Source organism: Aristolochia californica, unplaced genomic scaffold (genome assembly GCF_029961685.1).
Source record: "Aristolochia californica isolate CCGP_79_NKW_82.1479 unplaced genomic scaffold, dmAriCali1.0.hap1 SCAF_12, whole genome shotgun sequence".
NCBI classification, from domain to species: Eukaryota; Viridiplantae; Streptophyta; class Magnoliopsida; order Piperales; family Aristolochiaceae; genus Aristolochia; species Aristolochia californica.
Genome location: NW_027181793.1, coordinates 390,752 through 408,706, shown reverse-complemented (window position 1 = coordinate 408,706; position 17,955 = coordinate 390,752). Strand labels below are relative to the sequence as shown.

The following is a 17,955-nucleotide window of genomic DNA, read 5'->3' as shown; positions in this document are numbered from 1 at the left end:
TTGTTATCAACCACTTTGAGGCATAACTATGGTTCAGAGTTTGATTTCTTGCAATAGCTCTTATTACTCATAATGAATTGTTTTGCTTGCCCCAGAAGATCAAACGAATATGATGTGTTTGGCCCTGAATAAGTTTCATTTTGAGGTTCTAATGTATTGGGTGTTAACTCAGTTTAAAAACTTTGCTAATGATGAAAATGTTTGTTGTTTTGCTGGCTGTTTTGTTTTAGAGAGGGCAAAGTGGTTTGCAAATTTGGTGGAGAATTGGTGTTAAGGTAGAACTCTTAGGAACTCATGCTAAACTGTAATTTTAGGTACCCGGATTCTTGTCTCAACTGTGATAAATAATTTTTTATTTATTTACGTATGTGTTGATTTTTAAGGCTAACATATAAGCACAAAAGATCTTTAGGGAAGAGATGAGAGATGAATTCTAGTTCTTGGGGTCAAGGAAGAGAACAAAGAGGGCTAGAGAAGTGTGTAAAGATGAATTTGGGTAAAGAGGAAGAGACTTTAATGCTCTACTCCATATTTTGAGGTTGTATTTATAGTTGTTGGAAAATGTTTATAGTGATTACAATGCCCTTAGGGTTACATACTTTAAAAGGAAAAAAAAATAAAGTCTATGCACCAACTCGTATAATTACAACTCTTAGGCTATTTCTATGAAAGTTCTTTTTATTTATTAGTTATGCCACCTTTATATAAGTGAGTGTCTTTTTTTAATAAATTTTGATTTCTTTGCTTTAATTCATCTTTCTTGTTCATGTCTTGCTTGTAGACTTCATTTTGTTTTCATATTGTCTCTCTCTTATTTGGAAAGAAAAGATTCAAGAGACAAAATTCTAGAATAAAAGGAGATTTAACACACTAATATTTGAAATTTAGAATGAAGAAGTAATACTTTCCAATTAAAAATTTTCAGACTTTGTAAAAAAAGAAAACTAAATTCATATAGAGAAAAACTTTTCTTAAAGAAACTAATGTATGTGAAATTAAATAAAAAAATTTAATGAAGAAACAAAATATTAAAGTTGGTAAAATTTTGACTAGAATTTGAAAACAAATAGGAAATATAACCAACATTAGCAACTCAAAAAGTGAAGTAAAAAATTTGACTTAAATTTGAATTTTTGTATGCAATAAGACACCAAAATGACATTTGATTCTTCCAATGTGGATATCTCTCTCTCTAAAAGATAAAGTAGACTTGGTTCAAACCATTTAGAAAGTCGAGATTTTCTGTTGCTACATGAATGTTTTCTGCTAATTGACCTTTGCTAATTCGAATATTGATTTCTCTTTCTAAAAAAATTTAAATGCAAAATTTCTTTTTCAGTCGCAAAGTAGACTCAATGATTTTTCCAATGGTATATAGCTTACTATATAAAATTAATGGTAAAAGAGAGAAAACAAATAAAAACAGGTATTAAGAAAGAGGGAAAAACGAGAATCTCTATCTTCTTTTCCTTTTTTTCTTATGTCGGATCTTTACCACTTTGATACCCTGTTGATTTTTAGGGCGAATAGGTTTTATTTATAAATAAGGTTTTAAGAAGTAATTAAAAAAGTTGAAAGTGTGGAAGCTTTGGGCGAATAGGTTTTATTTATAAATAAGATTTTTAGGCCAACTGCTCAGTTATGGCAACATTTTTTTAATTCAGTTCAAAGTTATTAAAGATGAAGAATAACCACCAACGTTTAATTAATCAAAGAGGGATAACAGTTTATAAATGAGGTTATCGTAACTGGTAAGATACAACGCAACCATGGCTATAAGTAGGAAGCAGCAGACCAAAGGCCTCCAGAAGCATCCCCAGTCTCTCTCCAATGGTGAGGAACCAACAGCGGGAGCTTGCGGCGGCAGCCCTGGTGGTTCTGATGGTGACGGCATTGCTGCCGGAGCGAGCCCACGCCTGGACGCTGAAATGGTCGACGGTCAACTACTACCTGTTCCACCCCAACGAGCTTCTCAAACTCTACTACGCTTTCGCTATCCCCCTCATCCGCCCCTTCGTCTCCAAAGTCATTGAGTTCCTGACGAGGCTCTTCGGCTTCATCAACCACCCAATCAGAACCTTGGCGATGCTCAACAAATGGAAGCAGGCGGTGGTGCAGGCGCTGAGGTCGCGGATCATCGACCGCAACCCCTACGTCCGCTGCGTCAAAATTGGGTGGCCCAAGTGCTGGAAGGGAATGCGGGGTCTCAACTGGTTCAGCAGCGTTTTCTGTCCCATGGTTATCTATTGGGAGTGCGAGTATGCATGGAAGTATGGAAGACGAGGAGCGACTGAGCCTACCCCTTACTGGGAAGATCATACCAATGGCTGGGGCTCCCCGGCGAGGGACCCCTCGTGGGGGCCTAGGCGTCCTCTACCCCCGGCCCTGCCAATTCAAACTCCCGTAGGTAAGGGACGCTGCCGTGGTCACTGCCCAAGCCCTCCGCGGCCTCGCCTGCAACAGTGAAGAAACGGATGTAACGAAGCTTTCCAAGTTCCAAGACCAGGACTCTCACATCTCATTATCAATGAAGCAATTCTAATAAAACACACAAACTTTCTGCGTCTGTACTGTTTTTCTCTTACAGGCAGAAGATTTCCATTATTTGATACTCTTACAGGTTATTAGTTGCTCTCTCTTGTTAGGGTAGCCACATGCATGCCTTTGTGTCGACTCCAATGGAAGTTATATTGAGAAGAAGAGAAAAAAATAATAATTTGAAGAAAATTATTTATTTATTTATAGTATCTATTATCATCTTTGTTATTTTATGTGTTCATATTTTTTTACTTATTTTAATATTTAAATTAGTTAATATATTTTAGAGCTTTTTAACCAAATAACCAATTTCAAAAACATATTTCGAGAAACGATGACGCTATGAACTTATTTTGAAAAATACCCAACTTTGACCAGTCCACTATACATGTGTACAGTCAAAGGTGTCACCACGTCAGTAGTACCGTGTGAGTAGATGAACACATCGACGGCCACGTCACTATTCCGACACGCCATATGTCATGTAAGCTGCCACGTCATGGTAGATGATGTGTCAATTTTTTTTAATTAATAAATATTTTAATCGATAATATATTGTGTTAAATAAGTAAGAGTTAATTTTTTAATTTTTTTAATAATTTATTATTTTAGATATAAGGTAATAAAAAGTGTATTCATAAAAATAATTTTTAAAATAAAAAAAAGTTTGTGAGGTTTGTATAATATCCAATGTATAAACAATTGTATCTTCCACAAGCATGAATCCTGTTAAAAAGAATAATCTATCAGAATTTGAGACATATAGGAGCGTACAAATATCAACATCTGAGTTAGATTTCTACTTGGATGAACTCTTAAACTCTAGGAATTCAAATTTTGATATTTTGATGTAGCTGAATACTAATAGTTGAAGAAATCAAATATTATCGTCGATTGCGAGAGAGATATATTGTTCGCCCCTATTTCTACAATTTAATCTGAGTCAACTTTTAACACAGATAGTAGAGCGATTAGTGATTATCGTAGCACTCTTTGTCTGGTTACTATAGAGGCCCTAATGCCTCTGTAGGATTGGGTTGGAACTGAATTCGATATTATTGTCGATTGCGAGAGGGATATATTGTTCGCCCCTATTTCTACAATTTAATCTGAGTCAACTTTTAACACAGATAATAGAGCGATTAGTGATTATCGTAGCACTCTTTGTCTGGTTACTATAGAGGCCCTGATGCCTGTGTAGGATTGGGTTGGAACTGAATTCGATATTATCGTCGATTGCGAGAGAGATATATTGTTCGCCCCTATTTCTACAATTTAATCTGAGTCAACTTTTAACAGAGATAGTAGAGCGATTAGTGATTATCGTAGCACTCTGTCTAGTTACTATAGAGGCCCTGATGCCTGTGTAGGATTGGGTTGGAACTGAATTCGATATTATCGTCGATTGCGAGAGGGATATATTGTTCGCCCCTATTTCTACAATTTAATCTAAGTCAACTTTTAACACAGATAGTAGTGCGATTAGTGATTATCGTAACACTCTTTGTCTAGTTACTATAGAGGCCCTGATGCCTGTGTAGGATTGGGTTGGAATTGAATTCGATATTATCGTCAATTGCGAGAGGGATATATTGTTCGCCCCTATTTCTACAATTTAATCTGAGTCAACTTTTAACAGAGATAGTAGAGCGATTAGTGATTATCGTAGCACTCTTTGTCTAGTTACTATAGAGGCCCTGATGCCTGTGTAGGATTGGGTTGGAACTGAATTCGATGGTAATTTTAATTATATATTTCTATTTTTTGGTTATTTTTTTATTTTAAAATATTAATCGACTTTGTTAGTTATTTATTAACATATGGTAATTTTTTTTGTAATTTAATGTTTTTTTTTTAATTTTTACAGGTTATTGTTCATTGGGCAGGGCAGAGATGGGTCAAGAATGGGTTGGGATTGATCCAGCACTCGAACCGACTTGACCCAACGCGTACCCAGCCTTGGCTGACTCCAAATCGGGTCCTATCTCGATACCCAAAACCTTAGATTATGAGAAGGAAGACTGGACGAAGACACCATTTTGCTATCCTTGAAGGCACTGTGTTTTCAGAAACTCTACAAGAAGAAAACGAAGATGACAAGGGGGAGGAGAGGCGAGACGTAAAGAGCCGTTTCCTTCCTTCTTAGTTCCCATGTGTTCTGTCGGCTGCATATTTCCGATTCCCATGCGAGCAGCTTCATCTTCGTCGTTGAGGGCTTTCCACACTTTAACCCTCTCTCTGTCTTGTCCATGTCGTTCCCCTCGCAACTTCGTTTGGACCACCTCCCGTCGCCTCTCCACACTTTCTTGTAAGAAAGGCGATGGAACCATTTTGTCCTCGCCTTTCGGTGGTACACTCGGGGCTGGCCCGGTTGCTGCTCTTCAACATTTGGAAGCCCGAGAGCTGAATTTAGGGGATGAGGAGCAGCCGCAGAACCCTGAACCAGAGCATTTGCATCTGGATGCTGATGAACTTAAATTGCTTCCCTCACCACCGCTCTATGAGGTGAAGGAGCTTGAGGAGCTGCCGGAACAATGGAGGAGGTCGAGGCTCGCGTGGCTGTGTAAGGAACTCCCTGCACACAAGCCGGCGACGCTTATTAGAATCCTCAACGGCCAACGGAAGTGGATGCGTCAAGAAGATGTTACCTATGTGGTTGTTCATTGCATGCGCATTCGTGAGAATGACACAAGTTTCAGGGTACGTATACACGCGCTCCGCGTGTTTGTCTCTGTGCTTGTCCAATTCATCCATGTTGTTTCTTTTTCCGGATAATTTTCTTTCATCTTCTATCATTCGAAACTTATAGTGGGACTGAAAGAAGAATTGTTATAACTCATGGGGACACTGCATAACTGTTACACCATAAATGTGTAGTTCTAGTTAATTCTCCTTTCCCTTGGAGTTGAGGAAAAGTTATAAACTTCGTCCACTGAATTTGCTAACTGTAACTCGTCACTTGAAGTTTGACACTTAAGGGCTTAGCATGAATTATCCTTTGGTCTTTGATACTATCTAGTGAGTACTCACAGGCAATCATAATGAAGATTATAGTCATTATTACAAATTTTTTGTTTAGGGGCAAGACGTGAAATAAGTATAAAGATATCAATGCCAATGGAATTTCCCTTTCTAAGGGCTTCATTTTGTGTTAAACATACTTTTCAAAGGTGATGGATGTGTCAATGACATAATCACTGTCAGCTATCTCAGCTAAGATAAGTCAAAGGATTTTTTTTTAGATGTGTGCCTGGAATTTTTCTTTTTTTGACTATTGTTCCTGTTCCCTTTTTGAAAACACCTAACAGCAGCCAAATCACCTGAATCTTCTGTTATCTAAGCATCTTCTATAGCCAGTGCATTCTGCTTGGGATCCACTTTTTCATCATTTCCTTTTCTTTTGAATTGTAATGTGGTTTCAGTATCACCAACATGGTGATACCTCTAATTATATGTTAAACTCTGGAAATTCAAGCAAACTATAAACCCATGAACTAAACAATTTTATCTGCTTCTGTATCATTTTTATTTTTTTTAATTTTTAACCATCGAAAGTTGATTTTTAACTCCAGGTTTATAAATGGATGATTCAGCAACATTGGTTTCAGTTTGACTTTGCACTGGCCACCAAATTAGCTGACCATCTTGGCAAGGACAGGAAATTTTCCAAGTGCCGAGAATTATTTGATCAAATACTCAATCAAGGTCATGTACCTAGTGAATCCACATTTCATATTTTGGTTGTTGCATATCTCAGTGCACCTGTTCAAGGCTGCCTGGAGGAAGCTTGTTCAATCTACAATCGAATGATTCAATTGGGGGGCTACAAACCCCGTCTAAGTTTACATAATTCTATTTTTAGAACTATCACTAGTAAACCTGCTGGTTCCTCCAAGTATCATCTGAACCAGGCGGAGTTAATATTCCATAATCTAGTTGCATCTAAGCTCGAGATACACAAGGAAATATATGTTGGCTTGATTTGGCTCCATAGCTATCAAGATACTATTGACAGAGAAAGGATTGCAGGTCTGAGAGCTGAGATGCTGGAAGCAGGAGTAGAGGAGGGATTGGATGTGCTTGTCTCCCTTTTAAGGGTTTCTGCTAAGGAAGGGAATGTGGAAGAAGCAGAAAGAACCTGGGCTAGACTCGTTGAATCTGGTCACCAGGCTCCTTCACAAGCTTTTGTTTATCTAATGGAAGTTTATGCAAAGGCCGCAAAGCCCATGAAGTCATTGGAGGTATTCAGGGGGATGAGAGAACAGCTGTCATCACCCAGTGTTGTATCTTACCATAAAATCATTGAGGTGATGTCAAAAGCCCAAGAGATAGACATTGCTGAAGCTTTAATGAAAGAATTTATGGAAAGCGGTTTGAAGCCCCTTAAACCTTCCTTTATTGAAGTAATGAATATGTATCTCAAGTTAAATTTGCATGATAAAGTGGAATCCACTTTCCATCTGTGCGTCTCAAAATGTACTCCCGATCAAACTATTTATACAATTGTTTTGGATTCTCTGGTAAGATCTGGTGATCTTGAGAAGGCTGAGGAAACTTTTTGCAACATGGAAACTGAGTTGGCCAGTGGTGTCAATAAACGATCATGCAATATCCTCTTAGGGATGTATCTAACTGGTGGGCAGTTTGAGAAAGCAGAAGAGCTTTATGATATGATGTGCCAAAAGAAATATGATGTTGAATCACCACTTCAAGAAAAGGTTGACTACATTGTGGGCTTGAAAGGGAAGAAGGTAAAGAAGCCCATAAAACTGAAGCTTGACAAAGAGCAACGTGAAATCTTGATGGGTTTGTTGTTAGGTGGTTTGAAAATAGAGCCAGATGAGGAGAGGAATCCTATAATCCATTTTGACTTCAATGAAAAGAGTGATGTCCATTCTGTCTTGAAGATGCATATACACGAGAGATACCGTGAGTGGTTAAATTCATCTGGGAGCACAAGCAATGCAATTGATGAGATGCCACATCAATTTTCTACCATTAAACATCCTTCTTTTGGATTCTTTGCTGATCAGTTCCGACCAAAAGGTCAACCTGTTGTTCCGAAGCTTATCCATAGGTGGTTATCACCTCGTGTTTTAGCATACTGGTATATGTATGGTGGCTTCAAAGCTTCCTCAGGGGATATTTTGCTCAAGTTGAAGGGTGTAAAACTTGAAGATGTAGAGAGGGTTGTGAAAGCATTAAAAACAAAATCTTTAGACTGCAGGTTTAAGAGGAAAGGTAAAGTGTTTTGGATAGGTTTCCAGGGAAGTAACTCTGCCTGGTTTTGGAAGTTGGTTGAACCTTACATTCTTGATGACTTGAAAGAGTTTCTAATTGTGGGTGGTCAAAAAAATGTCATCGATAATGGGCAACTGTTTGGTTTTGATCCTTACATGGAATCAAAGGATAATGCATTTGATTGCTCTGGAGACGATGATGTTTCGGACTGTTTATGACTTGAAACTTCAGGGGAAACACATTGAGTCTGATCAAGTGCACAAAACTATACTTGTGTGTGTAGGTGGTTACTTCACGAAAGCAATTTCTCTAGTTGTTGGCTACCTTATCCTGGTAATTTTGTGTTGGAATTATATATGACAATGTGACTGCTTTTGCATTTTCTCAACTCCATCTAAAATCAGTTGAAATCCTCGAAGTTTCTATACAAGAATCCTGGACATCATGAGTCACATGGTCATTGTTCTTAGCAGATTCAAGTTGAAAAGGCATTCTCTCTACAGTTTCCTGGATAGTTCCACAATAAATTTAAAAAAAGATGTAGTGTTGTGTTGACAAGGATAATTCCAACCAAAATTTAACAAAGAAAAAAGAAAAAAAATAGTTGGATCCTGATGTGACACTGTAAATGACTACTCATAGGAGATGTTGGAAATATGGGGTTATTCTATTATGTCACTTGCCTATTTAGGTCTTCTGCTTGGGAACCTATTAAGGAAAAATGGAAGATGGTTACAGATTCTAGCTGATTGTGAATGATGCTGGTCTTTCTTCTGCACCATTGAACATATTGTTCATGTCAGGATAATTTTGCAATTGGTCTGACATTTCTCTCATAAATGATCTTTCTGTGTTGATTCAATGCACACCAGTTTGTAATTTTTTAGTGTTAGAAAAATATGTCCAGGGGTATTTTTGTCATTTCACTTTTCACGTAGTTTCATTTCTATATGTAATCTTGTTCTATGCATTGAATTATGTCTATGGTTTAATTTTCATATACATAGGATACATAGTTAGTATGATATAAGGAGAATAAACATTATTATATGTATAGGGGTATTGTTGTAATTTTGGTCAAACCCTAATCATTAAATGGAGCTCGCCCTTTTTGGTTCTTTTCTCAATTTCTCTCTCTCCTTCTCTCTCCTTGTCACTTCTCTCTCCTTCCACCATCTAAAACCTCAACTTTTTCATGGTATTAGAGCAATAGATCACATTTGGGAGCACCTTGCTACAATTTTCCCTCAGATTTGAAGAGGACGATCTCCTAGAAGAAGGGTTTTACAAGTTCTTTGATTACTAGTTCATAAAAGTTCAAGTTTCTTCTCTTTTTCTCTCCCATAACCTTAGGGTTACTGGTTTCTATTGCTCATTGAGTGATCCTCTATGATTTAATTGCTCTAAGTGGGTCTCTATTGAAGATTCTTGGGATGTGTGTCACCCATCCCTATTATTGTGCCTATGTCATCCCAGATTTGGCTGACATGAACCCTAATTGAGGTGTAATTTATACTATTCTCATTGAATTAGAAGCATTGTGTTGGTTCCTTGAACTATTGAAGTGCGTACATCCTAGCTTTTGCCCTAACCTAATTCTGCTTGGTGGGGCCCACTTTGGTGATATATTTGGAATTTGTTTTTGGATAATTGGTTATTTTGTGATCCTACATAAATAATAAGGCTGATTCAGGAGAAGTCTACACTCAATCTAGAGAGAATACAAGATATGATGGAAAGGATACATATGAGAAATTGATAGGGTCTAATTATTTTAATTGGGCTAAATCTATCCGAATATATTTGAAGGGTTGAAAGAAGACAAAATTTATTAGAGATTATTTTTTTTTGAAATAAAATTTATTAGGGATGATCCTCTATTTCCTATAGATGATGATTGGGAGGCAGAGGATTACCAAGTTATGACCTGGATAGTCAATAGCATTGATTCTACATTGAGAAATCAAGTGATAAATTGTGAGACTGTAAAAGCTATGTGGTTGTCCCTAGAGTCTCTATATGCTCAAGAGACTAATCTCTTTCGAGTCTATAAGCTATATACTATTTTTTTTGGGTTAAAAAGAGGAAATAAAACCGTCACAAAGTACTACAATGCATTCCTTAGTATATGGCAAGAGATTAATGTGTATCATGCGTTTATTATGGATGAAAGGGAATTGAGGAAACAACAAAATCAGCTGTGGTTGCAAAATTTCTTGATGGTTTAGGTGCTGAATTTGATAGGATAAAGGCCCGAGTATTGGCTTCTGATGAGATACCTAATCTATCTACCACCCTTATTCGTATTATGAGAGCTAAGAAGATTGTGGTACCCAAAACAGGTATAGATGGCAAGATAATGGAAATTACAAGTCTTAATGCTTCAGACATTACATAAGCCCCCACAGTCTCCTCTAGATGTTGCACAAGTATTGGTAGAGACCGAGGTAGAGGTAGAGGTAGAGGCCACGGTGATGGAAAGTTAGAAAGAAAATGTGTTCACTTTGGACGAAATAACCACTACTCTAACAGGTACTGGAATAAGTTTGGAAAACCAGCATGAGCTAATTCCACTACTTGAGCTATTCCTTCATCAGTGCAGGAAACTCTTTTATCCCCTCAATGGAAGCTAGCTATGGATGTTGAAATGGAGGCATTAGTAGATCGGGATACTTGGAAACTGCGTGGTTTACCTTCAGGGGCATCAGTTGTTGGTTGCAGATGGGTATATACAATAAAAAATAATGTTGATGGTTCGGTTGAGCGGTATAAAGCTCGGTTGGTAGCTAAAGGGTGCACTCAGACTTATGATATAGATGCGTTTGAGACATTTTCACCTGTTGCCAGGTTATCTTCTATTCATATTTTGATCACAGTTGCAGTGAATCAAGGATGACCCTTATGTCAATTGGACATAAAAAATGCTTTCTTGTATGGTGATTTGGAAGAAAAGGTATATATGGAGCAACCTTTGAGGTATGTTGCTTGGGGGAGAAACATAAAGTTTGTAAACTCAAGAAGGCAATTTATGGGCTATAGCAGAGTCCGCGAGCTTAGTTTGAAAAATTCAGCCAAGTTGTGGTATCTATGGGATTCTCCATGAATATGGTTTGATGGGGGGCAAAACTTGTTGATACTCCAACTGAAGTGGGACATGATCTCCATGATGATCAGAGTGTAAAATTAAATCACATAACACAATATTGGAGGTTAGTGGGTAAGCTCATATATGCCACAGTTACTAGACCTGATATCTCATTTGTAATGAGTATAGTGAGTCAGTTCTTAGAGTATCGTTGCAAAATACACCTAGAAGTTGTACAAAGAATTTTGAGGTATCTTAAAAGGGGTACCAGGAAAGGGTTTTTTCTTTAGATCCAATGGTCATATGAAGATTGAAGCTTTCTTTAATGTGGATTATACTGGTTCCAAACTGGAAATGAAGTCAACCTTTGGCTATTGTGTCTTCTTAGGATGCAACCTAAGTAAAAAACAAAATGTTGTACCCCGATCTAGTGCTGAAGTTGAATACAGGGCAATGGCCCACACAGTAAGTGAGTTGATGTGGGTCAGATCGGTCTTACAGGAATTGGGTTTCGACTAGAGTGAACCGATGAGTATGTTTTGTGATAATCAAACAACTATCTTTGCAAGCAATCCAGTCTTCCATGAGAAGACTAAATATAGAGAAGTAGACTCACTTTATTCCAGATGTTGTGATGAAAAATGAGGTAGTTACCCCATTTGTCCAATTTGGAGATCAACTGAGAGATATCTTCACCAAGACTCTAGGCAAGCAAGAATTCTTATCTTTCTGTGACAAGTTGGGACTCCTGGATATATACACTCCAGCTTGAGGGGGAGTGTTAAAAAATAAGTCCAGGGGTATTTTGGTCATTTCACTTCTTCCGTAGTTTCATTTCTATATGTAATCTTTTTCTATGCATTGAATTGTCTATGGTTTCATTTTCATGTACATAGGGTACATAGTTAGGGAGACATAAGGAGAATAAGCATTATTGTATGTATAGGAGTATTCATGTAATTTTGGTCAAACCCTAATCATTAAATGGAGCTGGGGGTTGTGCACGACCCCCAATGAGCCTCTTTTTGGTTCTTTTCTCAATCTCTCTCTCCTTCTTTCTCCTTCTACCATCTAAAACCTTAACTTTTTCATTGAGTGTATACCAGTTTGTGATATTAGTATTACTTTGTTGTACCTTTTCTTGGTGGTGAGTAATTTTTAGTGTTTCGGTCCTGGATGTGATTATTTTGGTTGGTTTTTAATGATCTTCCAGCTATGATTAACTCTCTGAAATGTTTCTGTCATGTCTGGTGTCTAAGCTTTTATTGTTAGCAGAAACAGACAGACTAGACAATTGCTCTTTCTATCCTTTCTACATTGATAAAACTAGTTTTTTGTCCTCTGTTTTTCTTGTAGATCTTTTCTGTCCTTCTGCTTAATAGGAAGTATCATGACTAATGTTTCTGTAATTGTCTACTAAAGAAATTTTTATTGCACACTTGGATAAATAGGACATCTTTGGGGCTTGTTGCTGTTATTTCTCTTCCTTTTTCTGTCAGCCATCTTATTGGACATAATTGTTTAATTTAATATTGGGATATGTACTTATGATTCACTTGTCTTTTCAGTGAACTGATAAAACTTCTACGTGTTCAAAGGCCAAATACAAGGGAAGTTTCAATTGGTGGTTGTTCGTAATAGAGGACATGCTGTACAGGTTCTTTCCACCTCTAATTTTGTGTTCAGTTGTAAATTTTTGACTGAATTTTTTGTTAAAAAACAAAAAACAAAAGAGGAATGGAAAGTTCTTGATGATGTTGATTTGGAATGTCTGTTATTATTGTAGGAGGGTGTGCCAGATGAGTTTGCCTCCCTTGCATTTGAGGTTACTTCTATACCCACTTTTGGGTGTCTGATTTGTTGTTCATGGGGGATCAAAATCTCCTTATTATTTTCTCTTGTCACATCTTTAGATGACAAACATAAAAAAAGTCATGCTCCTGATTAGTCATCATATAAGAATTATAAGAACTAGGTAGCTTTTTCGTTTTCTCTTTTTTAATGTTTGAATACTTATCTATCACCTTTATTCTTCAAAATGGGTGAGTGGAAATGATTTACAGGTTTTTTCTTTTATTTGCTTCTTCCTTTATTTATTATAAATATTTTGTTAATATAGTTTAGATTTGCATGCACTCAAGGTACCCAATAGACAACCAAGAACTCACATTAAGAAGCTCTTCAGTGTGGTTCAATCACTCTGAACAAGCTGGTACAAGTTGGGACAACAAGCTGAACTGTGTGGATGAAATAAAGCTGCGGATCATTGACGTTCATCTATTAAAAAGTTAACCAACATAACTTCACGTGCATCACAGAAAGTTTAATGGCCAAACAAACTTTGATAATCTTTTTCCTTCTTCCGGTAATACTCCTTCTGAACATGGAAAATGCTACTAGATGGGGATGTCGAATGCTCGTGCTGGCCTCTGTGGTTTTAGACCAGTAAGTTGAAGCAAGCCAAGTTCTAGGTGTTGTTCACCCATCAGCTGTGTCCCATGGCTTGTCAAAACAAGCCTTCTGCCAACAACTGGGGCACTATGGACCATAGTACCAGACCATAGCTCCCTAGCCTCTTGCCTCTATCTGCAGCTCAACCAGTAGTGGTGTCCTCTCTGGATAAGGATTCAAATCTCATTAGTTTAGAGGAAATCCTGGACCCAGATTGATTCAATTCTTTCAAAAAGGATCCAGTTATTCAGCTCTTAACCAGGTAAGTAAGAGTTGTGTTTATGGATTCAAAGCTTTGATAGCCTTTTTCAAATAATTTGTAGTTTTATCTTGTACTCACTGTAAAAGTTAGTTTAATATTAGCTATGTCGGACCTTCATCAGAAAAAGTGCATTTAGCTCCCTCTTTGCTTTCTACTGAGGATAAGAAATTCATTCTATGAAGAATCAAAATTCTTAATGAACTACGGTCAAAATTTAGTTTCAGGTATCCCGTAGGGCACAAACCTAGTGAGCAATGTGCTTGCGGGAGACAGAAGAGAGAGAGATCACCTATCTCCACTTCTCTCAAACATAAGATGCAGGCAGTTCGTAGAACTCATGAAGCAACTTTGACCATTGAAGAATATACATGAATTGATTTCATGATGACCCTCTCAATTGACAACAACAACGAGGAGGAGAGAAAAAAGCCCAAATTGCCTAAGGAGGACGAAACCTCACAAGCAGATGGACACAACAGGAACAAGTGGTCAATTTGTTCAAGATCAGTATTACCAATTACACATTTGCTTTGATTAAGGGAAGTATTTATACAATTTAGAATAAAAAGGATAAATACAATCATTGAGATTTTATCTCCTAAATCGAAGGGATAAGGATAAATACAAATGGAAGACAATCTCTTATTATGCCCCTTCAAGATAGGCTAATTTTGTCACTAACCAATTGAAACTGTGAAAGTGACACTGGTTTTGTAAGGGATTATACCCGATAAGGACGAATTTGAGCTAAGAGGGAGAGGGTTGAATTTGGGTAGAGATTTGTAGTGAGGGTTTTCGGTGGACAAGATTTGGAGCCATCAACATACCGAAGGGGATAATATCCGATAAGGGCGGTTTTCGATGGACAGGGTTTGGGGCCATCAACGAACCCAAGGGGATCATACTTGATAAGGGCTAATTTGAGCCAAGAGGGAGAGACTTAAATTTGGGGAGAGATTTGTAGTGAGGGTTTTCAGTAGATAGGGTTTGGAGCTATCAACGTACCCAAGGGGATCATACCTGATAAAGGCTAATTTGAGCCAAGAGTGAGAGACTTAAATTTGGGGAGAGATTTGCAATGACGGCTTTGGGTAGACATGGTTTGGAGACATCAACGTACCCAAGGGGATCATACCCGACAAGGGCTAATTTGAGCCAAGAGGGAGAGACTTAAATTTGGGGAGAGATTTGCAGTGAAGGTTTTCGATAGACAGGGTTTGGAGCCATCAACGTACCCGGGATCATACCTGATAAGGTCGAATTTGAGCCAAGACACAAAATTTATAGGAGCTAATAAGTTACTTTGTAATTTTAATTCAGAAGAACATAAGTTCCATAGTAATAATCCCCAGTTAAACGTGATAGAAGATTTAATTATATATTTTGATAATCACTTTCAAGTCGGACAAAATTATTTGGATCAAACAATTAGAAATATACTAGATACAGAAAGAAAAACACAACAAAAAATTGATCATATAATAGACCAACTTGAAAATATAAGAACTAAAAAACTTGATAATTACTCCAACTTAGAAAAAGAAATTGATAATATAACAGATAGGATTAAAATAGGACACAACCTCCCTCTCTCTCTCTCTCTTTAAACCTTAAAGGTGGTTTGTGGTTTCTTCTTCTCTGCGGGGAGAGGGAGAAGGAATTTAAGTGTTAAGGGCAATCGGAGACGGGAAGCTCCAACCATCTACGCAGAGGGGATCGAGAGCGGTGGTTGCGTAGGCTGAGATGCAGTAATGGGTGATGACACTATGAAGATTGCTGCCTGCTTCTTTTGATGGGGAAAGGGAAGCAAGCAAGGGAATATTGGGGCGAAAGTTGTTGCTGCGGAGACATGGGATGTGGAGTGAGAGGTTGCTGAAGTGCATGTGCACGACTCACACGAAGTGCGGCCAATGGTTCAACTTGAAATGTTGGAGGTGCATAGAAGCTCGATCGAGGCGAGTTTCCATCAGAAAGGGCGTTTCGGAGACGTAATGACGAGTGAAGAGTATTTCGAACAAAAAAAAAGGAAGACGACAGAAGCAAAGGATTAATCGATTTGCTCTGATACCATATGAGATGCTGAATTGAACCACACCTTTGCATTAATTAAGAGTGATATTTATACAATTTAGAATAGAAAGGATAAATACAATCATGGAGATCTTATCTCCTAAATCGAAGGGATAAGGATAAATGCATAGGGAAGATAATCCCTTATCAAGAAATACCTTGATATTACAGTTGATTACAAGTGAGACATCTTTTCATACGAAACCACATGAAGAATTTCACTTTGGGTGGTGCTGAAGCCTCCTAAGAAGGGCAAGAGTGGCAATGGAATCGAAGACCTTTTTGTGGAAAAGAGGTAATAGCTTGAGGCAACAAAAAAATGCACGGTAGAACTTCAATTAATGTGGTCGTGCCAAAAGCATTAACGTATAGACCTTTGAGTTTGTCCAAGGGGACATATTTGCATGATTTTGTGGTTAATGAGAGATCTGCTATGATCATGACACCGAGTAGAAGGTCAAGAAAATCATGATTTGCTTGTTTCATGTCTTGTAAATTTATCAGTGAGGGATCAAATGGATTTCTAGATGTATGAAAAGGTCCTAGTACTGCACACAAGGGGGAAGTTAGCATTTACCTGTTACTTGCATTTGGCAGAAATAATAGTTGCATTTGGCAGAAATAATTGATCTCCAAGTAGGGGTTCATTCAAAACCAAAATGTCAAAACCATTTTATGTGGTCCACATTTTATTGCTTGGTCCTATTGATGCCTAGGCTTCCTGGTCTTTTTGATTGGCAAGCCTCATCCCAGTTGACCAAGCTGAATATGAAGGAATCAATCCTCCCTTTCCATAGGAAATTTTCCTCAAGAGCTTTGATCTCTTGGGCAATCAACATGGGGCAAGGGAGGGGAGAAAGGAAATAATTTGGAATGTCGACTAAAGTGGATTTGATGAAAGTCAGTCTCCCCACTTGACCTAGGAACTTTCCTTTCCAAGCAAAAGGTGTTTTTATATCCTTCTAATGACCAGCTCCCAGTGAGTGGTAATAACTTGCCCAATAAACTGAGGAACTCTGAGATGGGAGGAAGGTAAGTTTTACACCTTCCAGAAAAGGATCCTTACCAAAGAATGAGAAACACTATACTGAAGATTGATTCTATAAAGAGTGGTCTTATGTCTGTTTACCTTTTGGCCAAAGAGAAGTTCTTAAATTGCCAGCAATGTTAAGAGGGAAAGGCAGCCAACACAACAAAGAGGGAAGGAAAGAGGGGTTCCATTTAGTCACCGATTTACCCGTTACTCATAGGTAAACAGATAAGAAAATTGAATATGGAATAAGTTGTTATTCATTCGGATAAAATGGCTAAGGAAACAAAGGCACAATAAATCAAACAAGTAACAAAATAACCATTCCCTATTCCATCTGTTACCTACCACCATATTTGTGGTCCAAGGAGCCAATGAATTGTCTTATATAAAATTGTAATCCAAGTTTATTAGAATGTATCATGATGCTTGTGCATTTTGGGTTCTTAGCTTCATGTTTGTTAAAAGAATATGACACAATCAAACTTATGCTATGTTATTTTTTCTCCTTAAGTAGTTGAAGGGTACTCTTGTAATTTTATCAAGAATTATTAATATAAATTAAGGTGAGAGGTGTTGACCTAGGCTGACCTTCATCCATATTTTGGTGTTAACAAAACTTAACCACATTTCTACATTGCAATTCAATCATTTTAGATGCAATTCTTTCAAGAGACATAATATTAAGGTTTGTACAGAGAATTGACAAACTCAAGACAAGACCTCAAGCTTTACGACATGTCAAGTTATCTTGAAGAGGCACTCGCAAGCAAAGATTGAAGATTTAAAGTCTAGAGTCCAAGTTGTCTAGAAATATCTCAAGAATTCTTGCCGTGTATGAGGACAACCACCAAACTCTGATTTTAAAGTACACAAGAGCACTGGGGCTTTAGGGCATTCGATTTTTTAAAACCATGTTTAATTGATGCATTCAAATGTATTTAGACTTGCAAAATCCCTTAACCAAGCTATTATCATGCTTAAAATTGTTCTCATTCTGACATACAACATGATTGATCATACAAAATGCAGTTTGACAGAGCACATAATGTTAATGTAAATATGTATATTTATCTTTATTTGTCTTTTTTGGTTTGTCCAAGGGTATAACTGTAATTTTCCCTTTCCCTCTTCCTTTCGAATAGGGTTTCTGTTGAACCCGTCGGCAGATTGTATTTTTGACATTTTCTGAGTTGCATAAGAAAAAACTCTCTCAAATCAGAGAGATTTACATGGTATCAGAGCGGGAAATCGAGCGATTTTGCTTCGATTTGGTTG

At 37.5% G+C, this 17,955-nt stretch overlaps 1 protein-coding gene across 3 annotated transcripts; it reads left to right on the top strand.

Moving 5' to 3' along the window:
• The first annotated feature begins 4,598 nt into the window (after positions 1 to 4,598).
• On the top strand, positions 4,599 to 12,919 carry LOC137945674 (pentatricopeptide repeat-containing protein OTP51, chloroplastic). 3 transcript variants are annotated; one of them, XM_068791645.1, is made up of 4 exons: positions 4,599 to 5,238; positions 6,111 to 7,779; positions 12,433 to 12,521; positions 12,651 to 12,919. In XM_068791645.1, the coding sequence occupies exons 1-3, from the start codon at positions 4,690 to 4,692 to the stop codon at positions 12,438 to 12,440; spliced, it is 2,226 nt and encodes a 741-aa protein (XP_068647746.1). In that variant the 5' UTR covers positions 4,599 to 4,689; the 3' UTR covers positions 12,441 to 12,521; positions 12,651 to 12,919. The 3 variants fall into 3 exon arrangements, with proteins under 3 accessions (XP_068647746.1, XP_068647745.1, XP_068647744.1); XM_068791644.1 differs by having other exon boundaries at positions 6,111 to 8,058; XM_068791643.1 differs by having other exon boundaries at positions 6,111 to 8,112.
• Positions 12,920 to 17,955: the final 5,036 nt, after the last annotated feature.